We start from the raw sequence: 25,092 nt of genomic DNA on the forward strand, positions 1-25,092 counted from the left end.
AAAGGAAATCAGTCCTGAATATTCATTGAAAGGACTGATGCTGAAGCTGAAACTCCAATATTTTGGCCACCTGATGCAAAGAACTGACTCACTGGAAAATACCCTGATGCTGGGAAAGATTGAAGGCGGGAGAAGGGGAAGACAGAGGATGAGATGGTTGGATGGCATCACCGACTCAATGGACATGAGTTTGAGTAAACTCCAGGAGTTGGTGATGGACAGGGAAGCCTGGCGTGCTGCAGTCCATGGAGCCGCAAAGAGTCGGACACGACTGAGCGACTGAACTGAACTGAACTGAGGAGCTCTGTGCCAGGAATTGGGGGCAGAGATCAACATTTATTTTCTATTACTTCACATTTAATTTCTTAATAGACACTGATCCATTTAAGGATGTTTTCAAAACCATTTTATCCAGAAACCTTAATTGTTTTAAGGGAAATTCAATTAAGGACCCAGCCCTGATATATTTCCCTATGTTCATTTATGTTAAAAAATTAAGTCACCCCAGGAGACCAAAAAACTCTAATGAAATGGTTTTTTAAAAAATTACCATGGCACCACAAAATGAGGAGGAAAATGGAAAGGCTAGGGGAAAAAAGCAAAATAAACAAGCAAAGCTTTTCTGAATATGTCTGAGCCTTTACCTGATGCCACAGATAAATCTCTCTTGACCCAGGAATTCAGAAAATGTTCTCCCTGAAGAAAATGAAAACTCAAGCTATTATATAAACTACTGTACATAAAATAAATAAGTCACAAGTATCTAACATACACATCCAATAATCTATACTGAATATATCCAATAAAAATTCTATATATATTGGATACATTCACTATATGAAGTGAAGTCGCTCAGTTGTGTCTGACTCATTGTGACCCCCATGGACTGCAGCCCACCAGGCTCCTCAGTCCATGGGATTTTCCAGGCAAGAATACTGGAGTGGGCTGCCTTTTCCTTCTCCAGGGGATCTCCCCGACCCAGGGATCGAACCTGGGTCTACTGCATTGCAGACAGACGCTTCACCATCTGAGCCACATGGGAATTCCCATTCACTATATATATCTATATATTACATATAGAGGTATGATATAACTATATATCAGGGGACATATCCAATATTCTACAGTGACTATAAATGTAGTATAACCTTTAAAAATTGTGAATCACTGTGTTGTATAATATTTTAGTTTGAGGCATACATCAACTATACCTCAATTTAAAATATTCAAGTTACTGATTTGAAATATACTATTATCTATGAGCAAAAATTAAAAGAACTCCCTCCTCCACCCCCTGCCTGTAAATTAAGAGTTTCACTGAATTGAATGGTAGAGTTGTTAGAGAATTATTCCTCTAATTATTATTTCTATTAATATTGACATTTTTTACAGTGTTGTGGGAAAAGAAAACCTGTGGATGTTTATACTCAACAAGAAGCCTTTTCTGGGTCAGTTTTTCCAGAGATCCAACTCAAAAGCTAAGGTTGTGATACCTTACAATAAGGTATCACAGAGGTCCTTTGCCTAATGAGGAAGGTATGAGATATAGGAAGGAAACTGGATTCAGAGGGAAGGTTAAGTGTTGAGTAAATGATTTTTCTCTGAAAACTGCACCCAGATTTCTCTCTGAAGAAACACTTCTGCCCCTGCAGGGTTCTCATCTGAGTCATGTTAGCCAATAAATGCAGCCCTCCGCGCTTTTTTTCTTTTTTGGCATAGCCTGTGTAAGATGGGTTTTCCCAACACCTGCCACTAGGGAAGTCATACCGATAGAGCATAGAGTGACCATCTCTGAAGCTTACTGTGGGTAGCGTCCTGTGGTCTGAATGTCTCATAAGGACGCTCAGAGTGGGGCGCCCTAGGGAAGCCGGAGGAGCTGACCTCAGTCCAAGAGGAGAGAACTACCAGGAAGGCAGACCATTCTAAGGACTCTAGTTGACCAAAAGAACATATTTTTCTTCCCCCTGCCCAGTGAGAGGTAGGGAATAGAATAAAGGAAGAAGAAAGGAGAGGACATGACAAAAGAGGGATGTACTTGCCTCATTCTAATTAATTTATAAAATTTTTTTATAAATGACCATGATGCCAAATAGATAACTAATGAGAACCCACTGTAGAGCTGAGGGAACTCTCCTCGATGTTCCATGGTGCCCTAAACGGGAAGGAGATACCAAAAAGAGGGGGTATATGTACAGCGCTTCCCACGTGGTACTAGCGGTAAAGAACCTACCTGCCAGTGCAGGAGATATTAGAGACGTGGGTTCGATCCCTGGCTTGGGAAGATCCCCTGGAGAAGGAAATGGCAACCCACTCCAGTATTCTTGCCTGGAGAATCCCATGAACAGAGTAGCCTGATGGGCTACAGTCCATGGGGTCGCAAAGAGTTGTACACACCTAAGCAACTTCGCTCCCAGCATATGTACACATTTGGCTGACTCACTTTGCTGCACAGCAGAAATTAACACAACACTGTAAAGCAAGTACCCTCCAATAAAAATTAACTAAAAAGAATAATAAATTACCGTGACGTCAACAAATCCCTTGTAGCTTTGAATATACTGGGTAATTTCCTCTAAGGATTTCTTACTTTGAAGAAATTCACATCTATAATTAACAAACAAACACAATTAAAGTTTACCCTGACACTGTGATAGATATCCTGTATCTTTATAACTGCAGTGACACAAAATACATTCGTTAAAACTTATTGCATTGTGTACTTTAAATTGCTCAATTCTTTTTTACTTTGATAAACTGTCAAAAAAGTTACCCCCAAACTTATGACAGTTATCTTTATTATCATATAATTACTATATCCATTAATGATAACATGTGTAATAATGCAAAACTAAATCTTCAGATTATCTTTCATCCTGAAACAAAACATAATACAATCAATGAGATGGATTTATAACAATATTTAGATTGGAGGTGTTTTTGTTAAGTTAAACTACAGTGACGAACTAGTTCCTAGGCTTACATGAAAAATTACTGGCGGTAAAGCTAATAAATGATAATAAATTTCATCTATTGAAAAACATATATACTACTCCTTAGAAATATACAATGGAAATTAATCGATAGAATTTTTTAAAAAGAGCATATTGAATACACTTAAAAAACACATTCCTTTCCACAAAACAGAAGCAATTTTAAGTTAACTTTTTAAAAATCTCTCTCTTACAAATTTAAGCTTCCTTTCTAGTGACGTTAGAGTAACGAGAGGGCTGAGAGTCAAGAGACTAGAGTGTTAGCTCCACTTCTGCCACTCACGGGGAGGAGATAAACCTTTTTATTCTTTCTGTCACACCACCTCCCCTGCCCAAAGCAGTCGATCTCGCCGCTGTTCTCTTGAAAAGACGTGAGAAAGTGAACTTCATTAGAAGAGTCATACATTGCTCTGGGGCCACTGCTCTGGGCCGCTGAGTCCCCAGGTTTTAGGTGTACAGATCCTTCCAAGGAGGGCTCCAAGTCCCCACACAACTCAGATCCATACACAACCCAAATCTGCACAGAATCCACATAGCACATGAGGGATGGGGCCTCCCCACATGCTTACAGTGGGTTGAGAAGGAGCTCAATACATAGTACTTCTTTTAAAAACACAATAAAAATCATTTTATTTATTTACAATGATTTAGTACACTGAGTGGGCTTTCCTGGTGGCTCAGACGGTAAAGAATCTGCCTGCAATGTGGGAGACCTGGGTTCGATCCCTGGGTTGGGAAGCTCCTCCGGAGAAGGGAATGGCAACCCACTCCAGTATTCTGGCCTGGGAAATCCCATGGACAATGGAGCCTGGCAGGCTACAGTTGATGGGGTCGAAAAGAGTCGGGCAGGACTGAGAGATAACACACACGCAGTGCACTGAGTACTACATTTGCAGGGACATACTCAGACACTGTGTTCACAATTTGTAAAAGCAGCAACAAAGCAAAAAGTGATGCCGGGGGACTTCCTGATGGTCCAGTGGTTAAGAATCCACCTTGCAATGCAGGAGACGCAGGTTCTGTCCCTGGTCGGGGAACCAAGATCTCATATGCTGCAGAGCAACAAAGCCCAAGCACCTCAACTACTGAGCCCACGCACCAAAACGAGAGAGTCCATGGGCAAAGGAAAGACCCCGAATGATGTGGCAAAGATAACATGTGTCGCAACTAAGATCCGAAGCAGCCAATAAATAAATATCTATTTTTAAAATGATGCCCAAACAGTTAAGGTTAGGGAACAATCAACAAGAAATTGGAGGAGTCTTATTAGTTCTAATTCCAGCTCTGAAATACACTGGCTGACCATATACTCGTGATGACAAACAGGTGAAAGGTGAAATGGTCACGGTAGTTTTTACAGGGCATTTGCTCCATATACTTTGTTTATAATCCTTACAACAACCAACCAGCTATGGACTATCATTTGTCTTGACACACGAGATGCGGAGGTTCAGTAACACGGCTAGGGTCTGGGTGTCGGAAGCAGCGCCGGGCACCTCCGAGCCTCTACGCTCGCCCTCCCCTTGGCGGCAGCAGACCTGAGCTCCCTCCCAACCTGGGCTGAGCCCGGGGCTCACATCTTGGCCCTGCGCTCCGACTTTCCCTAGGCTGTGCATCAGGGAAGGTGTGTGAGGGCCGCCTGACACAGCATGTGCGGCTCTGGCCGGTGCCAGGCCATCGCCTGCGGGTCTGTGTGAGCGGTGCTGCTGGGTGCGTCCAGGGTAGAGCCCAGGGACACTAAACACTGTGGCCCTAAGCATAAGTGAGGCACTGGCTGAGGCCAGAGCTGAGACAGGTGCCCAAGAGCCAGGCTTGACGGTCACTCGGTACACACCCAGGTGGTGCACTGCCAGCGCTAAGTGTGACCGGCTGGGTGTCTGTTTTTGGTCAACGGACCAGAATGACGCTCAAAGTATTTAACTATCTGGGGGAGCTCCCTGGTGGTCCAGTAGGTTAAGACTCTCTATTTTCACCGCAGAGGATGCGGGTTTGATCCCTGATTGGGGAACTAAGATCCCAGAAGCTGTGAAGCACGGCCAAAAAGTAATCAATATTTAACCATCTGGCTTCATGCATCCCCATAACTGTTTCATCTGCTTGTCAGGAAGAGCTCCCCTTCCTTCCTCTTTCCTCTCCATCTCTTTCTCCCCCGATCCCTCCTCTTCTCTGTTCTCTTCCTCCCTCCCACCTTCTCACTTTCTTTACAACCTTAAAAGAAATACATTTGTTTCCCAGAATTTAAACAAGATAGAGATGAACAAAGTAAAATGTGAAAATCCCTCTCCACCTCATCTCTTGACAAACCCAAACCTTAATATACTGATTGTTTGATTTGTATATTTTAACTTTTTCCTCCATATATTTCAAACAAGTCCATACACCACGCATTCATATTGCTTTTCTCCTTACTGAACAGATCAGACGTCCTTCCATTTTTGTGAGCATGGCTGTCGGTGTGAAAGATGACATGTAACCCTAAACAACAGCCCAGGTTTTTTGTGGTTGACCTAAGATCTAACCAGCAACTTCTTTGCATGTGGTAGGTAAATGACAAGTATGTTAAATAAAATGAGCCAAAGCCCACTGCAGATCCAATTATTAGATTACAGGAAATACAGGAAGTAGATAAACATGTTAAATGACACCAGAAAAACATTCAGCCAAACCCAGGGCAGGAAGTTTTACAGGACAGACTACACGGCTCCTTTCATGAGAAAGTGACAAGAAAAAGTCAGGGAGGAGGAAATCTGTAAACTAAAAATCTTGAGACATCAACCAAATGTAATGTATGGACCCTGTTTGCATCCTAATTCAAATCAATAAAGAGAGTCAACAGTAAAGAGAGAGGGGATGTGGACATTTGAACACTGCCTCAGATATTTGATGTGATTGAGGAATTACTGCTAATCCTCTTTAGGAGGCAGAATCATACTATCGTTATGTTTTTTAAAAATATTTTTGCATTTTAGAGTTATATGCTAAAATATCAACAAGTGACATTATATAATATCTGAGATTTGCTTTAAAATAATCTAGTTATTTTTATTTCTAGGGAAAGGTATGTGAGAAGTGAATGAAATATGATTTGGCCATGTGTTGATAAGTGGTCTCTATACTTGCATACGAAATTTTCCAGAATGAAAGTTTTAAAAATTTTAAAGGAATGAATTCATATTTGGTAGATACAATCATGTAGAAAATACTAGTAAATGTAACATTAGAAATAATTTTAAAAACATGTCACTTTTTAAGCAGAGAACTCAAGACCACTGTAATAATCAAAACTTACTGAGTTTTTGAAATACAGTGTTTACATTTGATATATATTCAGCAGTACATGAAACCATTTGTAATGAGGTTTTAAACATTGTTTTATACAATTTTACATCATCCCAATACAAATTATCCATATTTATTAAGGCAGATTCTGAAACTTCTACTTGGCAAATCATATCTTAGTATTTTGGATAATAAAACAATGTTAAGAAACTATTTCAAAATTATATAATTAAAAAACTTCACAGTGTCATCAGGGCTTTCTTGCTTGAATAAATTCTGGAGCATTCTTATTTAGGAAGGAGAAAGGTCAAAACTGAAGGTTCTGCTCTGGGAAGGTGATGCTTTAGTTTTGTTTTGTCTTAAAAAAAATTACAAGCAAAAAATATTTATCTACTTACTTAGGGAACCACTTGGCATGTTCCTTCCAGGGATCATCATTGTCTTCCCAATTTCCTAAACATCCACCACAGGAAAAGCACTGGACAATGTCACGTTTACCTACATATGAAGCAAGACACTTAGATTGCCTGGCAACAGCACCATGGGATCGTCCAGAAGGGGGGTCTCTGCAAGCTGACTGCCCTGGGCCTGGATGAGACGTGCTCCATCACGTCTGCTCATTCACACTCTCATCTGGTTGAATCCCCATCCACAGTCCCACTGCCCTCAGTGACCATTTTTGAAGCCTGAACCTCACCTCTCAGCAGTGGCCATACCTCACACACAGAACTCCAAGCTGTTGAACTCAACACGCCCACCGAAGCAGCGGGAAAGCAGAGGAACCCTGTACTCACGAAGTAAAGCACAGACCTAAGCCGTAGCTTTGCTATGAAACTTCTGTGGAAACTTGGGCATATTTTTTTCTACTTTTGAGGTGTATGTTCGACAAGTATATTTTTCTTTTTTGACAACTGTTTTTAGGGGAATTACAAAAGGATCAGCTTTCAAAACTAAGAAGAAAACCAACTTGCGGTTTAGGCATTTTGAAATATAAATGGTACACAAACTGGTAGGCAAATTAAAGTCAAACTACAGACTCCAACCATTGTGAACATGACAGAAAGATGTCGTTTCTCTGCATTTTCTCTGCTTCAGTCTCTTGGTCAATTAGGACATTAACTATAATATCTTGAAGAAATAAGTGCACTGTGATATCTGGGGAATCCTATGCTAGAAATCTTTTAAATTTTCTTCTTTACATCCAACTTGGGTAACAGTATCAATATGAATTTCTTCAAGCTTCTGCTATTAATTAACAATAATAGTAACAATTAACATATCATATATCCAACATATGAAAGTGTTGGTTGCTCAGTCATGTCCAGGTTTTTGCGACCCCATGGACTGTAGCTCCCCAGGCTCCTCTGTCCATGGGATTCTCCAGGCAAGAATATGGAGTGGGTTGCCATTTCCTTCTCCAGGGGATCTCTCTGACCCAGGGTGGAATCTGGGTCTCCCGCGCTGCAGGCAGACTCTTCACCGCTGAACCACCAGGGAAGCATGTATTGTTGTCAAGTACTGTGCAGTGTACCCGAGATGGAATTTAAACATTTTGTTTCTTTTTTTAAATTTTATTTTATATTGGAGTACAGTCGCTCCCCTGGTGGCTCAGATGGTAAAGAATCCGCCTGCAATGCAGGAGACCTGGGTTTGATCCCTGGGTTGGGAAGATCCCCTGGAGAAGGGTATGGCAGCCCACTCCAGTGTTCTTGCCTGGAGAATCCCAAGGACAGAGGAGCCTGGCGGGCTACAGTCCACGGGGTCACAGAGAGTCAGACACGCCTGAGCGACTCAGCACAGCACATCGTCGATTAGCAGTGTTGTGACAGTTTCAAGTGGACAGCAAAGGGACTCAGCCACACATACGCACGTATTCATTCTCCCCCAAACCCCCCTCCCATCCAGGCTGTCACAGAACATTGAGCAGAGTTCCCTGTACTATACAGTAGGTCTCTGCTGGCTATTCTTAGGCACATTTCTTAAACTCTTTGGGCCTCAGTGACATTGGCTGAGAAATGCGGGAAAAGGACAAGTTTGTTGGATTAGTGTAAATGCTTAATCCGTGCCTGGTGGGGGTGGTGGGCCTAGCATCAAGTAGGTACTCAGTAAATGATAGCTGTATGTATTAATAAGGTTTCTCACTCAGATCTGTCATGACACGTATGGCGTGGCTAGGACGACTCAAACAATGGACAATTTACTTCGGCATTCTTGCCTGGAGAATTCCATGGACAGAGGAGACTGGTGGGCCCCTGTCCACAGGGTCACAAAGAGGTGCACATGACTAAGTGAGCACACACACACAGTTTTCTGAAATGCAACTTGACCTATATGTTATAATTAAACTTAAGGTCAAACACACACACCAACACCCTCCAATACTGCAGCAATTCAAAGAACAACCATTTAAGAGCAGTAAAAGGAGGATGGGTAAGAAGGAGACTAGGGTCAGGCTGACCTCACAGTTTATTTTCAGGGCCTTAGAAAACCAGTCAAGTATTATCTAACGTCCAAAATTTTAGAAAAAGTCACTTTCTTATTTTGCATATATTTTTGGTAAACTGACATGTTGTATTAAAGCTAAAGTAAAATTACTGAAGTTGAATCTTGAGGAAATAGATGTACCTAGTATAGCATGTTGACCAAGTGAGGAAAGATTTACAAAATACTGCAACTGAGCAAAATATTGCAACTGAACCTAAACTTAATTCCAGTGAAATATTTTAGAAAATGACTTCAAATTACCTGTAAAGACAAAGCCAGCAGCTGAGAGCTCCCTTGGGGCCGTCCCTTGGGCATAAAATGGCCAGTTCTTGAAGGATTCAAGTCTGGCCTTCTCTTCTTGGTACCTTGCTTTGTCGTCCCTCCTCAACGTGTTCTCTGGATTCTGAACTCTTACATCATACTTGGCAATGTTGCCAACATCTTTACCCAGAAGGAACTCACAGTCTGGATGGAACTTCCTGTGGTGTCCCATGGGGGGACTCTGGAGGCTAGTACCAAAGAGGATTAAGCTACAGCAGAAGCACTGCACGCTAGATTTTATGCCAGTGAGATAAAACCCAGCCTCTGCCATCTCCTGGGGCGTCCACGAGCTGAAGGTGTCATACGTCACAAAAGTCTTTAACCTTTTTGCTTCACTACGCATTTGTGAATTAAAGCCTTTTTGCATTTTTTCTCTGTCTTTGTGCTCTTGTTCTTCTATCTCCTTTACGTATTGAAGGGCATTTACACCTAGAAAAGCAGACATCTCTGGGAGCAAAGCATAATCAAACTGAGAAATCCTCTCCTCAGGGGCTTTCTCCTGGGTGGCCATTTTCTGAAAAGGGAAAAAAGAGGTTCATGAACATCGTCACTTGGTTTACTAGTCCTGAGATTTGTTTAAACCCTTTTTCTTTTTTTTTTTTTTGCTGGCTATACCATATTTTTTAATTGGAGGATGATTGCTTTACAATGTTGTGTTAGCTTCTGATGTACAACAACAGAGTGTAGTCCACCAGCCTCCTCTGTCCATGGGATTCTCCAGGCAAGAATACTGGAGTGGATTGCCATTTCCTTCTCCAGGGGATCTTCCTGACCCAGGGATCGAACCTGGGTCTCCTGCATTGCAGGCAGATTCTTTACCATCTAAGCCACCAGGGAAGCCCATACAACAATGTGAATATACCCCTCCCTCTAGAGCTTCCCTTCCACGCCCCCCGCCCATCCCATCCCTCTAGGTCATTACAGGGCACTCAGCTGAGCTCCCCTCTACGGCAGCTTCTCAATAGCTACCTGCTTTACACATATATGACATATATGTGCATATATGTCAATGCTGCTCTCAGTTCGTCCCACCCTCTCCTTCCCCTGCTGTGTTTCAACCCTTTACTCTTGTTTTTTCTTCTGAATTACATTGCTCTTCTGCTTATAATTTACTCTAATTCAGAGAAAATATGCTAGTAGGTCTGTAATAGCAGACCTTTATCCTGCCTTCAATAGTAAGGTCACCTATGGAGTCCAGGTAGTTGGAGGCTCCCTTATCATAGCATCACTTAAGATAAAAGGATAGATTAGGGGAAATCTGTATCATCATATAACAAGTTCAAAGACATATGCTTGCATTCTCAACATTTCAGGAATCAACAAAGTATTTTGTTTAATGCCTACAGGTGGAGTTGGATAGTTCCACATGACCAACTTTGCTGTGTGCCCCGCCTTAATCAGGCTCAGCTGATTTGGAATTTGCCCATCTACCCACATTTCTGCAGAAGTTGCAGCTCACTGAAGATCTTGTTTAAGCCCAGGCATGCCCTTCATCTGGCAGTACTCAGTGTAAAGAACTCCTTTGTCTCAAAGATGTTAAGTCCACTTCAGCAGCAGTTCCTCAGGAAGCTCTCATCAGTCCACAAGGTTACTGGGCTTTTTGACTGAAGAGCGTCTTCATTTCAGTTTCTGTCTTCATGCGCTCTCCCCGTAGAATTCCTTTAGCGGTTAGCAGGTAAGGGTCATGTTCTGGCCAAAAGAAGTATCTGCTCAACTCTCCCTTTGGTTTCAAGTTCCTTCCCTTTACAGAAGAAACCAGCCAAAGCCTGGTGGACTTGGCAGCCTAGGGCTCTTCCTCAGTACTTTCATTTTTGCCAAAGCAGCCCAGACCATGAAAAGGGGAGATACTGGGCTGGCTGTTGAGGCCTGCCTCGTTTTCCTCACTGTTTTTGACTGAATTCTCCTCTCTCTGAATTTCTGTTTTAACCTATTTAAATGCTTCCGCTGGCTCTACCACCTTTAAATTCCATTGCTGGTGGTGGCAGGGAGGAGAGGGGATAGATTAGGAATTTGGGATTAACGGATACACACTGTGCTGTGTTGTGTTTAGTCACTCAGTCGTGTCTGACTCTTTGTGACCCCATGGACAGCAGGCCACCAGGTTCCTCTGTCCATGGGATTCTCCAGGCAAGAATACTGGAGTGGGTTTCCATGCCACCCTCCAGGGGATCTTTCTGACCCAGGGATCAAACCCAGGTCTCCAGCATTGCAGATTAATTCTTTACTGTCTTGAGCCACCAGGAAAGCCCAAGAATACAGGAGTGGGTAACCTATCCCTTTGCCAGGGGATCTTTCCAACCCAGGAATGGAACCAAGGTCTTATGCATTGCAGGCAGATTCTTTACCTGCTGAGCTATTAGGAAGGCCCATAAATCAACTATACTTCAATTTTTAAAAATAGCAAAAAAAATCTATTGGTATGTTTTCCCCCCATGAATAATTATAGTTCTAGAGTGAATTGAAATCAGGATGCCTTCATCAGCCAACCTGGCATCAGTGGTTCTAGGTAGTTCTCCCACTTTTTTTCCTCCTAAACAAAGCCTGAGCCAGCATTTAAATAATCAAGTCAAAAACTGTTCCCATAATCCCATTCACAGTGCCAACTTCAGCAAGTACACAGGGTCAGATAATAGAAAACACTCACAAGCCTCTACATAGTACACTTACTTCAGACTTTAATAAAGTTAAAAGATATGAAACAAAAATAAAAACAAAAGACAGGCAAACGTCAGAGTGGTCTCAGACTCCGGGCCCAGCTTCTAGGAGCCTTTCTCCGTTATACAGTCCGTGCTTCATTTTAGGTAATGAACCACCTAGATACGTGCTAGGTACCTTTGCCTCAGGGAAACCACTCTCTCACCTAAGGAGGGATATTCTATGCTGCTTCGGTCACGCAGCCCAAAGTAGGACACCTGACTTGTCTCAAACAAGCTGGAATGGGCTGCCCCATCCTCTCGGATTCTAGCACAGGGCTACATTCACCGCTGGCTTCCCTGGAGACAAATAAGCACAGGGTGGCAACAAACTAACTGGAATCACTCCTGGACTTCTACAAAGTTCAGTGGTCAGTTTTGCTAGTCCCGGGGCCTTTCCGGGGAGATCTCCAAGGCCCTCTCCAGGTTTCATGCTCTTTAACTGCAGGACTAAGAGGACCAGTGCTGCTGCTGTGTCGTGGAAAGACTTAAGTCCCCATCTGTGTGACTCCAGGGCCTGCCGTGTTGCCTCCAAAGAGAGAAACAAGAGTACGAGAAATAAGAGGGTCATAAGCGGAAAAGTACTTTTGCCAGAGATGGTAATTTACTTACCTGAAGTTTATCCAGAGTCCCAGCTGAATGGAAGGAGAATGCAGAGAGTAAATACAACTATTCTCTTTGTCCTTTTAATAGGAAGCAGGGAGAACACATTTGAGGAATTAACACCCAGAACAAGTTGCAATTTCCTGAGAAATCACCAGTAACTTCTCTAGGGTACTGAGTCAGCAGGGTTAGTCAGGACTCCAAAGCCTCACAAAACCAAGTCCCACAACAGAAGTATTTTATTCTAAATAATTTAAGACTGATTAATGTTTCCACTGCTAGTACATACCTGTCTGTATTTCTTTGGTGTTAGTTTCCATCTTTCCTGTATCTTTTTAGGGTTTTCTCTTTTATCCATGGGTTATAAAATCTCAAAATTATTGTGTCTTGGTGTGGGTCTTTCTCCATTTACTGAACCCAGTGGACTTGTTTCAAGCTGAATGTGTGGGCCTCCCACCAGTCCCAGGAAATTATCATCTATAATTTGTTAATTTCCTACTGCTTACTATTCTAATTTCACCCTTTCTGGTATTCCCATTATTCAGATGGGAATTTATCACCAAAGTTCCTTTTTTTTTTTTTTTTGCTCATATATTCTTTCCATCCTTTGGCTATACTCTCTTCACTATCTTCCAACTTTCCAATAATAATTCTAAATTCAGCAATTATACTTTCAATTTCCCACAGCCCTTTTTGTTGTCTGTTTCTTTCACGAGATCTAATTTTCTTAGCCAACATAATTTTTTAAAATCTCTCCTGCAATACTGTCAAACGACAAAACTACAACGAGCCTGTTGCTCTTTAGTCAAGGGAAAAGGATCCGTGGACTGGAGGAGCACATGTCTCACGGCAAGGGAGTGCTGCTCCAAAGGAAAGGCTAGGGGTGCGGGGGGGCGGAGAGTAAAGGTAGGTTTTAGAGGGAAGAGGCGTGATTGGCCAGGAGGTCAGGGATTCATTAAAGGGTAGCATGTCCTGTTTTCTAGGGTCAGGCAAACTAGGTAAAGCTGAGTTGGGGGGACTGTGATTGGTGTATACTAGGTTTCGTTGACAGGTGTTTCCTTTAAGTGCTGGCTGACCTGGATTTAGATTTGTGACTTGCGCCAGGCCACTGAGGTCATCCCCATTTTGTGGGTCTGATGTACAAATTATCTTTACCAGTACTAATCCAAATAGAGTTCATCTGTCTCCTGAATGATGTTTCCTCCAAGGCTAATTACTATTTACCTTTATGTTGAGATTTTTCACATTACCAGCTTTCCTCAAATGTGTACAGATCCATGGTTTTCAATTCATGTTTGAAAATTAGGCGATTGCAAAGCTGACTGATCAAAATTCTGGTTAAAGAGTCTGATCAAAAGCCACGTGAGTGTGATCTGAACTTTACGGAGGAAGATTGGGGAGCTAAGACTTGCCCAGGAGAAGCCCTCAACTTCAGAGAAACACCTCAGAAAATGATCTCAAGTCAGTTGTAAAGTCAGAGATAGCAGCTGAAAACTCATCTGAGGAACATAAAAAGACCAATTTTTGAAGGATTCTTTGTTTGGGCATGCCCAGGACCCACACTAGCTCCTCTAAGTCAGTTTATTCCATTTTTTTTAGAAGAGAAGAATCCACTAACGCTTGCCTTAGCGATAACACCTGCATAGTAAACAGTCTGACGGTGGGGCAGAGGGAGCTGGCAGTCTCTCAGAGATTTTCAGTTAGTCCCTCGGTTTTCCTGCCCACCTTCTTAGCTGGCATTCTGGGCCGCCTGCTGCTCCAGGGCTCTGTACAAGGTACACAGTCTCCCCGGTGTTACATGTGTATTCAGGCTGTGGGCTCTGTCAGTCTGCTTCATTGGTCACTACTGTTCTATCTGAGTTTCCATCTTCCAAAAGTTTGTTAACATATTCTGGGTGCTGAGGGTCCCCTCCTGCTTTCTTAATTTTTCTGGGTTTATAGTTTCAAAAATCATTTCAATGATATTATGCATAATAACTAAAATTTGTTTAGCACCTACTATTTGCCAGGCACAGTTCTAAGCACCTTAGATATGTTCATTTAATCCCTTTAACAGTCCAAATGAAATAACTCTTTTTATTATCTCCACTTTACAGATGAGGAAACCCAGGCATATAGGGGCTCTGATTAATCAGTCTGGAAATGGAGTTTACCCTTTTAACCACTGTGCCATAAAGCCTACATATTAAGAAAAGGCAAAAACAGGTGTCCCTCTCCATTTTGGTAGTTCAGCCAGTTGCTGTGTTAGAGAGGCAAACTGTTACCAGCCCCATTGGCACGTGAACTCTTCTGGCCAAGCCCTGGTTCCACAAGGCCATCTATTTAGCCTAGAAGCAATCACTGTTAATAGCTGACTCCTCTGAACTTCCGTATTAACACATATAACATTACAATGACAGTGTTTTTTTAGGACACTTTCCCTGGTACATCCAGCTGCTTCAGGACCAACAATTCTTTCTACAGGAAATTCAGAGGTCAGGGGGAACTCTCTACATTGTGACCCTTCTGCTGATAAAATTTTGCCCCATCAACCTGCTTCTCACCTATAATGTTATATACACCAATGCACACTACATTTATTTTAGCACCTTGTAGATGTTGTTACTCTTATGAATTTATTTTTTTATTTTTTTACTATTTTCTAAATGTTTATTGATAATATATAGGACTCCTGGTCTACTTTTAACATCTGATTGTAAATATTCTTGAATTTTCTAAGTACATATTTGTATTATCTGAATATTATGATAGTTTTGTCTTTAGCATCACTTTGTTTTCTTTTTTAATTAAGTATATCCTTTAATATAATGTTGCTTAATGACAGTGATAATAGATATCTTATTCTTGACTTCAGCAGGAATTCTAAAGCTTGAAGATATCTAGTAGATACTCTTTATCAGTTGAAAGAGCTTCTCTTTTACTCCTAGTGACAGGAAAAACATCTGCACAGTCTTAACTGGAAAAAGATATACATACCACCTCTACATAGCAGAAAGGGGGAAAAAACCTCCAAAGAAAGAAAATGTGGGTAGCCAAAAAACAGACACAAATGTCCACGACACAATCTGAAAAGAGAATCTGACGTTTTGAGTTTTAAAATAATACTATTTTCAAGGCCTTTTTTTTAACCAAAACATGCATACACACCTACAGAGAAGTATCATTTAGCCATTTTAGGGCACAGGCATGTGTCTCATTGTGGCTTTAACGATTAATTGGCTATTCATATACTTCCTTTGGTAAGGTGATCAAATCTCTTGCCCATTTCTTAATTACTTTTTGGTTGTGTCAGGTCTTCCTTGCTGCTCATGGGCTTTCCCTAGTTGCAGAGAGTGGGGGCTACTCTCTAGCTGCGGCATGCAGGCTCCTTAATTGTGGCTTAAGAGCTGGTTTCTCTCATTGTGGAGCATGGGCTCTAGGTGCACAGGCTTCAGGAGTTGTGGCACATGAGCTTAGTTGTTCAGTGGCACATGGGATCTTCCTGGACCAGGGATTGAACCTGAGTCTCCTCCACTGGCAGACAGATTCTCATCCACTGTACCACCAGGGAAGTCCTTGCCCATTTTTAAGCTGGGTTGTTTAGGAGGAGGATTCTGCGGTGGTGCTGGACAGTACTGCTGTCCTCATGGTAGAATGAGCTTGCCAAGGCAGCTGCCACCAGCATCTTTGTCCCCAGGGAGTGACTGGAGATGTGAGCGTGCACAGCCACACCTGTGAGGGGAAGCCACTGACATCAAGGCTGGCTGTAATCTGTGGAACATCTTGTCACGTGGGGATGGGCACAAAACTGAATTTTTCTACCAAGCATCTGGGCACTTGTTTTTAGCCATGGTCCCTAGGTCTTGGCTGAATGAAAGTGGTCAGTGTCGGTGGAAAATCGATAGACCACATGGAACAGGGTCACGCCAACTTTCCAGATGACATTTAGGCAGTCACCTGGATCTGAGTAAGAAGGCTTAGCTTGTGGGGGTCCTCACTGTTGATTTACATGCTTGGTGAGATCTCCACAGCAACCAGTCCCCTTCAGCAGATCTGACACTGAAGGGCATGGCCTCTGAATTGAAATGTTTGAAGTTTTAATACTATTTTCAACGCCTTTTTTTAACCAAAACATGCATACACACCTAAGGAGCTGTATCATTTAGCCATTTTAGGGCATGGGTATGTATCTCACTGTGGCTTTAATTTAATGACTTAATTGGATATTCATGTATTTCTTTTTTTAAGGCCTCTGGACCTTGACGATCTTGCCATTCTCTACCTGCTTTCAAGGCGTGCATCAGTAAGAAGCCAGGTAGGCAGCTGGGCACCCTGTCAGCACCCTCTTCTTGTGTGGGGGTCTGAGCAAGAACCCCTCGTCTGTGCAAACGTGTACAGACATTACCGGCAGGCCTGTGGTCCTGTCACAAGAGGGGGAGTCTGTCCTGTGGGCGCTGCTAGTCTGACGGCTTGTGCCTCAGGGCGCTCCACTTCTGTACAGGAGTTCATGGCAGAGAATGAGCCAAGTTGGGAAAGCTGTGCTTTCCAGATGAGAGGATAAGATACCATGACAAGAAATAGCAAGTATTCTTGAAGCTGGTTGAACACCAGAAAGAGTATGCAACAATCAAGAAAGGAGGTCTAACACAGCCTGCAGGTGCTAATGCCAGATTTTATGTCATTGCACTGGGGACCTTGGTCATTGCAGCATATATTGAGGACCCTTAGACATCATTTCATGATTTCTATACTGTCTTTCAATTTAAAAAAAACCTGGGACATGTGCAGTCAGAAAAAACAGTAAAAATAAGATAAATTGGTCATTTATTAAACTGCAAGAATTGTTTATATATTTTTAGACACCAGTCTTCTGTTATATGTTTGCACTGCAAACATGTTCTCCCCGTCTATGAACTCTTTTTGTTTTCTTAATGGAGTATTCCAAAGCAGATGTTTTAAATTTTGATGAAGTCTGACTTTAATTTTCTCCTTTTAAGATAGATGCTTTTTGTGTCCTAAGAAATCATCACCTACTCTTAAGGCTGTGATGATGTTCTAAAAATTAACATTTGTGTGGTTTTAAAAAATTAGATGTCAACATTTAAAACTTGGGGAATTCACTTAAAAGTCCAGTTTTTCAGTTTCTATTTAAATATTAAAATATACAGTCTGAGGGAAACTACATTTTCAGAAATAAAAAATAGGTTGGAGCTGAGTACTAGTTACCTCCTTTGAAAAAACTTTTTTCTTGTGGACTAGGTTAACAGATGCCCATGTATAAAATTCAAAAGGTACAAAAGGGTGTACTGAGACTACATCTCTCCACCCCTGCTCCAAGCATCCAGAGGCTGCCTCCTGCAGATGGAACCCGTAGTTTTCAGGTGCTTACCGCTTTGCATTAACCTGGCTCCTTTTCAAGTATTTGCATAACCTGCCTGGTCCCCTCAGGCATTTGAATTTGCCCCAGAGCCCAGGGCACAGCCTCTCTTCTGCACTCCCACGCACTTGGCAAACCATCAGCACTGTCACATGGAGCTCCTTACAGGTCTGCCTCTTAGGCAGGAAGGGTCACAGGGCCGCAAGGTCAGGGTTTGTTTCCTCTTCTTGGTGTCTATATCCAGACACAAAGGGTCTCAGCAGACGGCAGATGTACAAGGTTTGCTAAGTGAACTAATGGGTAAATGAACAAATTGTGTATTACTTCCTGTGCCCTGGCCTGAGGTGTGACTCAAGTAACAATTTAGTCAGGTGAAAATAAGAATTTATATCCCATAAGGACTCCATCTATGTCCCCAGCCCATCATGTAACAGGTCTCCACAGAATAGAATTGGAAGACAAGGAAAGAAAACAATGACTCTCCTATTTTTACAGAACTGGACCCAAAAGGGGGATCAGGACACTCTGAGGCTATTTCTCAGAAGCATGACAATCTCCTATGCTCTTTTCTTCCTTACTATAAGCCCTAGGGACTCGTGGTTCTTGCCCTTTCTCCTAAACTCTCACCCACTACAGACAGGGGAATTCTACTGCCCCACTTCCCAAGGGCTGGTTGTACCACCCTTTCTTTCACCATTCATGAAAGTACTTCATGTTGTAAGTGTGCTGATTGTTACAGAGATACAGACAGCTGAACACAGAGAGGACCACAAACGAGGAATTTCGCAGATTGAGAAATCTTAGAAAATGTTTACAGTTCCTCTTCCCTACTGCCATTCTGAGCAACAGTGAAAGTGAAAGTCACTCAGTCGTGTCCGACTCTTTGTGACCCCATGGACTATATAGTCCATGGAATTCTCCAGGCCAGAATACTGGAGTGGGTTGCCATGCCCTCCTCCAGGGAATCTTCCCAACCCAGGGATTGAACCCAGGTCTCCCGCATTGCAGGCAGATTCTTTATCAGCTGAGCCACAAGGGAAGCCCAAGAATATTGGAGTGGGTAGCCTATCCCTGGATCTTCTAGATCCAGGAATCGAACTGGGGTCTCCTGCATTGTAGGTGGATTCTTTACCAACACGGCTATCAGGGAAGCCACCTCTGAGTAGCAGAATCCCTGTTTTCCCCTCACTGTTTCAACATAAGTGAGTGTTTCAATTGTGACAGGCACTCAGATATATAGTGGGTCAACTTGTGCTCCTCAAATACAAGCCTTAACATGCTTTTAATCTAACTTCTTATCTTCTTTAGCCTCCACATAGTACTTCCATCTTCATCTTGTAGTTACTCTAGGGCAAACAAGGTCACAACAAAATAGAAACAGTGCACATACTGTCACATATAGCTGGAATGTATTGTTTACACTATGACCCAAATAAATGAAAAAGCAATTTTACTACACTTCATCTTCAACCTCCAGCTCCATACCCACGGCTTTATTTGATGAACACGATTGCTTTCAGGTCCTTAACTAATAACTAACATTAGTTACTTTACTTTCATTTGTCTCACCACAGCTTCCCAGGATTCCACAAATTTTATTATTTTTGAATACTAAACTAAAAATATTTTAAAATAATTCTTACTCTCACCCATTGTTCCTACGTATTCTTCCAGTGTTTCCTTTTATTTATTTTTAAACTTTATTTCTTTGGCTGCATGGTATAGCTTGTGAGATCTTAGTTCCCCAACCAGGGATCGAATCTGTACCTGCTGCACTGGAAGTACAGAGTCCTAACCACTGGGCTGCCAGGGAATTCCCTTATTTTTTTTTTTTAAAGCTTTATTTATTTTTTGGCCGTCGTGGGTCTTGGTTGCTGTGCACAGGCTTTCTCTAGCCGTGGTGTGCAGGCGTCTCCTGATGAGGAGCACAGGCTCTGGGCCTCTGGGCTTCAGTAGCTGCAGCTCCCAGGCTCTGGAGTGCAGGCTCAGTAGTTGTGATGTATGGGCTCAGCTGCTCCAAGGCATGTGGGATCTTCCCGGACCAGGGATCCAACAGGTGTCCCTTATGTTCCAAGACTGATTCTTAACCATTACACCACCAGGGAGGCCCCCAAATTCCCTCATTTAAAAAAAACAAAACAGCTTTCGTGACATATACTTCACATACCATACAACTTAACCTATTCAAAGTGTGTGATTGTGGTTTTTAGCACTTTCACAGAGTTGAACAATCATCACCACAGTCAATCTTACATTTTCATCAGTCCAAAGACAAACTCCATACTCATTAATACTCACTCTTGCCCCCAGCTGTCTGTAGTATTTCCCTGTGATCTTTATTTCTGTGAGGTCCAAAGTGATGTTTCCTCTTTCACTCTTGATTTCAGTAATTTGAGTCCTCTTTTTCTCTTGGTCAGCTTAGCAAAATATTTGTCAACTGGTTGGACTAACTTTTGGTTTCACTGATTTCCTCTATTGCTTTCCACTGCTTCTTTTTGCAAATACAAATATATATTTTTATTTTTCTTTCTTCCTTACCTAGCAGGTAGCATATTATATATCCTGAACACTCGTATATTCTGAAGAGTATACTTTTGATAGAGGGAAAATGATCCTCAACAGATTTGAGATATAAGAGTAAATCAAGAGCCAAGAAAGTGGTAAATATGTGATCAAATCATAATAAACACTAACTGGTTAAAACAAATATAAATGTCTAATGAAACACCAAAAGAAATATACAATAGTAATTATATATAAGGAAGGAAGGAGGTAAATGAGGGTAAATATATTATCTGTGGGGAGGGCAAAGGTACAACTTAACTTTAGGTCTGATGTTATGTAGGAGTATTGGAAGCAGTGCTTCCTCAGATTCTCTTGGCCACCTCCTCCTTTCCAAGGTGCTACTTGCCTCCACCTCTGCACTGCTGCTGCCTTTGCCTAGCTTCCTGAGCTGGCTGGAGTCCAAACTGTAGTGCACCAAGCCTATCTGACTTCACAGAATTGGGTGCAATGCCATACCACTGACTTCTTTCAGTTCAGTTCAGTTGCTCAGTCGTGTCCAACTTGTTGTGACCCCGTGGACTGCAGCACGCCAGGCTTCCTTGTCCATCACCAACTCAGGGAGCTTGCTCAAACTCATGTTCATTGAGTTAGTGATGCCATCCAACCATCTTATCCTCTGTCATCCACTTCTCCTCTTGCCTTCAATCTTTCCCAGCATCAGGGTCTTTTCAAATGAATCAGTTCTTTGCATCAGGTGGTCGAAGTATTGGAGCTTCAGCTTCAGCATCAGCCCTTCCAATGAATGCTCAGGACTGATTTCCTTTAGGATGGACTAGTTGGATCTCCTTGCAGTCCAAGGGACTCTCAAGAGTCTTCTCCAACTCCACAGTTCAAAAGCATCAATTCTTTAGCACTCAACTTTCTTTATGGTCCAACTCTCACATCCATACATGACTACTGGAAAAACCTTAGCTTTAACTATATGGACCTCTGTCAGCAAAGTAATGTCTCTGCTTTTTAATATGCTGTGTAGGTTGGTCATAGCTTTTCTTCCAAGGAGCAAGCCTCTTTTAAAAAATTTCATGGCTGCAGTCACCATCTGCAATAATTTTGAAGCCCACAAATATAAAGTCTGTCACTCTTTCCACTGTTTCCCCATCTATTGCTGTGAAGTGATGGGACCGGATGCCATGATCTTTGTTTTTTGAATGCTGAGTTTTAAGCCAGCTTTTTCACTCTCCTCTTTCACTTTCATCAGGAGGCTCTTTAGTTCCTCTTTGCTTTCTGCCATAAGGGTAGTGTCATCTGCATATCTGAGGTTATTGATATTTCTCCCGGCAATCTTGATTCCAGCTTGTGTTTTATCCAGCCCAGTGTTTCTCATTATGTACTCTACATATAAGTTAAATAAGCAGGGTGACAATATACAGTCTTGACGTACTCCTTTCCCAATTTGGAACCAGTCTGTTGTTCCATGTTCAGTTCTAAGTGTTGCTTCCTGACCTGTATACAGATTTCTCAGGAGGCAGGTCAGGTGGTCAGGTATTCCCATCTCTTTAAGAATTTTCCACAGTTTGTTGTGATCCACACAGTAAAAGGCTTTGGAGTAGCCAATGAAGCAGAAGTAGATGTTTTTCTGGAATTCTCTTGCTTTTTCTATGATCAAACATATGTTGGCAATTTGATCTCTGGTTCCTCTGCGTTTTCTAAATCCAGCTTGAATATCTGGAAGTTCTCAGTTAACGTACTGTTGAAGACTAGCTTGGAGAATTTTGAGCATTATTTTGCTAGCGTGTGAGATGAGTGCAACTGTGCAGTAGTTTAAACATTCTTTGGCATTGCCTTTCTTAGGGATTGGAAAGAAAACTGACCTTTTCCAGTCCTGTGGCCACTGCTGAGTTTTCCAAATATGCTGGCATATTGAGTGCAGCACTTTCACAGCATCATCTTTCAGGATTTGAAATAGTTCAACTGGAATTCCATCACTTCCACTAGCTTTGTTTGCAGTGATGCTTCCAAAGGCTCACTTGACTTTGTATTCCAGGATGTCTTGCTCTAGGTGAGTGATCACACCATCGTGCGAAGATCTGGGTCGTGAAGATCGTTTTTGTACAGTTCTTCTGTGTATTTTTGGCATCTCTTCTTAATCTTCTGCTTCTGTTAGGTCCATACCATTTTTGTCCTCTTTCGAGCCCATCTTTGCATGAAATGTTCCCTTGGTAGCTCTAATTTTCTTGAAGAGATCTCCAGTCTTTCCCATTCTATTGTTTTCTTCTATTTCTTCACACGGATCACTTAGGAAGGCTTTCTTATCTCTCCTTGCTATTCTTTGGAACTCTGCATTCTGATGGATATATCTTTTCTTTTCTCTTTTGCCTTTCACTTCTCTTTTTTTCTCAGCTATCTGTAATGCCTCCTCAGACAACCATTTTGCCTTTTTCCATTTCTTTTTCTTGATGATTTTGATCACAGCCTCCTGTACAATGTCACGAACCTTCTTCCATAGTTCTTCAGGCACTCTATCAGATCTAATCCCTTGAAACTATTTGTCACTTCAACTGTATAATTGTAAGGGATTTGATTTAGGTCATACCTGAGTGGTCTAGTGGTTTTTCCTACTTTCTTCAATTTAAGTCTGAATTTTGCAATAAGGAGTTCATGATCTGAGCCTCAGTCAGTTCTTGGTGGTTTTTTTTGCTGACTCTGTACAGCTTCTCCATCTTTGGCTGCAAAGAATAAAATCAATCTGATTTCAGTATTGACCATCTGGTGATGTCTATGTGTAGAGTGTTTTCTTGTGTTGTTGGAAGAGGGTGTTTGCTATGACCAGTGAGTTCTCTTGGCAAAACTCTGTTAGCCTTTGTTCTGCTTCATTTTGTACTCCAAGGCCAAATGTGCCTGTTATTCCGGGTATCTCTTGACTTCCTACCTTTGCATTCCATTCCCCTATGATGAAAAGAACAACTTTTTTTTGGTGTTAGTTCTAAAAGGTCTTATAGGTCTTCAGAGAACCATTCAACTTCTGCTTCTTTGGCATTAGTGGTTGAGGCATAGTCTTGGATTACTGTGATATTGAATGGTTTGCCTTGTAAACAAACAGAGATCATTCTGCTGTTTTTGAGACTGCACCCAAGTACTGCATTTCAGACTCTTTGTTGACTATAAGAGCTACTCCATTTCTTCTAAGGGATTCTTGCCCACAGTAGTAGATGTAATGGTCATCTGAATTAAATTTGCCCCTTCCAGTCCATTTTAGTTCGCTGATTCCTAAAATGTCAATGTTCACTCTTGCCTTCACCTGTTTGACCACTTCCAATTTACCTTGATTCATGGGCCTAACATTCCAGGTTCCTATGCAACACTGCTCTTTATAGCATCAGACTTTACTTGCATCACCAGTCGCATTCACAACTGGGTGGTGTTTTTGCTTTGCCTCAGCCTCTTCATTCTTTCCTGAGCTATTTCTCCACTCTTCTCCAGTAGCATATTAGGCACCTATTGACCTGGGGAGTTCATCTTTCAGTATCATTTTTTTTTGCCTTTTCATACTGTTCATGGGGTTCTCAAGGCAAGGATACTGAAGTGGTTTGCCATTCCCTTCTCCAGTGGACCATGTTTTTTCAGAACTCTCCACTATGACCTGTCCTTCTTGAATGGCCCTACACAGCATGGCTCATCGTTTCACTGAGTTAGACAAGGCTGTGATCCATGTGATCAGTTTGCTTAGTTTTCTGATTGTGGTTTTCATTCTGTCTGCCCTCTGAAAGATAAGGCTAAGAGGCTTATGGAAGCTTCCTGATGAGCGGGCCTGGCTGTGGGGGAATCTGAGTCTTGCTTTGATGGGTAGGGCCATGCTCAGTTCAGTTTAGTTTAGTTGCTCAGTCATGTCCAACTCTTTGCGATCCCATGGACTGCAGCATGTCAGGCTTCCCTGTCTATTACCAACTCCTGGAGGTTGCTCAAACTCATGTCCATCAAGTTGGTGATTCTATCCAGACATCTCATCCTCTGTCATCCACTTCTCCTGTCTTCATTCATGCTCAGTAAATTTTTAATTTTCTGTTGATGGGTGGGGCTGACTGACTTCTTTAGCAATTACCAAAGGACAAAGAATCTGCCTGCAATGTGGCATACCTGGGATCGATCCCTGGGTTGGGGAAATCCCCTGGAGTAGCAAATGGCAACCCACTCTAGTATTCTTACCTGGAGAATCCCCATGGACAGAGAAGCCTGGCGGGCTGCAGTCTATGGGGTTGCAAAGAGTCTATACGACGGAATGACTAAGCACAAAGGACCAGATAACACTGCACTGGCTGGCCAATGGGAAATGGGAGAAGTCAGGAAACCGCATTACTCTTCCTTCCTCCCTTTGATGGACTGCACAGAGGGGCAGCTCCTCCTTATAAATCAATCTTCTGGAGATGTCAAACTCTTAAGTGAACACACTTGCTGGGAGACCTTATGATTTTTCACAGCTCGTCATCACGTCTGGCCACCATGATAACACATTGTTTTTCCTTGTCTCACTTTCCCTTTTTCTCCTTATCTTTGTATCCCTGATCCACACCCCTCAAATAAAGTGGCAACACTTTCACCTTTGCTGGACATTCTGCTTTCTAGAGGACCCAACTTAAGGATTTATGTGTACTATAATTTCTAGGATAACCACTAAAAGAATAAAAATAAAGTATACAATTTGCAAACTAGTTGAGGAAAACACAGAATGGTAGGAAACAAGCAATCCAAAAAAAGGCAAAAAAAAGAAGAGAAAAATGAAGACAGAATAACTGAAGCAAATAGCACGAAGTAGGATGGTAGATTTAAACCAAAATATATCAGATACAGCTGGTGATGATATCAA

General features: G+C 42.1%; 2 protein-coding genes across 7 annotated transcripts in view; both read right to left on the minus strand.

The window, feature by feature from the left end:
* The window catches only part of NAIP (NLR family apoptosis inhibitory protein), a 36,735-nt gene extending 27,150 nt beyond the window's left edge, over positions 1–9,585 (minus strand). Inside the window, exons 1-4 of the mRNA XM_061129596.1 lie at positions 9,015–9,585; positions 6,668–6,767; positions 2,523–2,604; positions 645–696 (exon numbers count right to left, since the gene is read on the minus strand). Of these exons, the coding sequence (XP_060985579.1) occupies positions 645–696; positions 2,523–2,604; positions 6,668–6,767; positions 9,015–9,585 (805 nt within the window). The remainder of the gene's footprint in view (positions 1–644; positions 697–2,522; positions 2,605–6,667; positions 6,768–9,014) is intronic.
* The window catches only part of GTF2H2 (general transcription factor IIH subunit 2), a 39,827-nt gene continuing 24,189 nt past the window's right edge, over positions 9,455–25,092 (minus strand). Inside the window, exon 17 of one of the 6 annotated variants that reach the window (XM_061129606.1) lies at positions 9,455–9,588. In XM_061129606.1, coding sequence (XP_060985589.1) covers positions 9,560–9,588 — 29 coding nt within the window. In that variant the 3' untranslated portion in view covers positions 9,455–9,559. The other 5 variants (XM_061129602.1, XM_061129601.1, XM_061129605.1 and 2 more) reach the window with 5 other exon arrangements.

This window comes from Dama dama, chromosome 25 (assembly GCF_033118175.1).
Source record: "Dama dama isolate Ldn47 chromosome 25, ASM3311817v1, whole genome shotgun sequence".
NCBI lineage: Eukaryota > Metazoa > Chordata > Mammalia > Artiodactyla > Cervidae > Dama > Dama dama.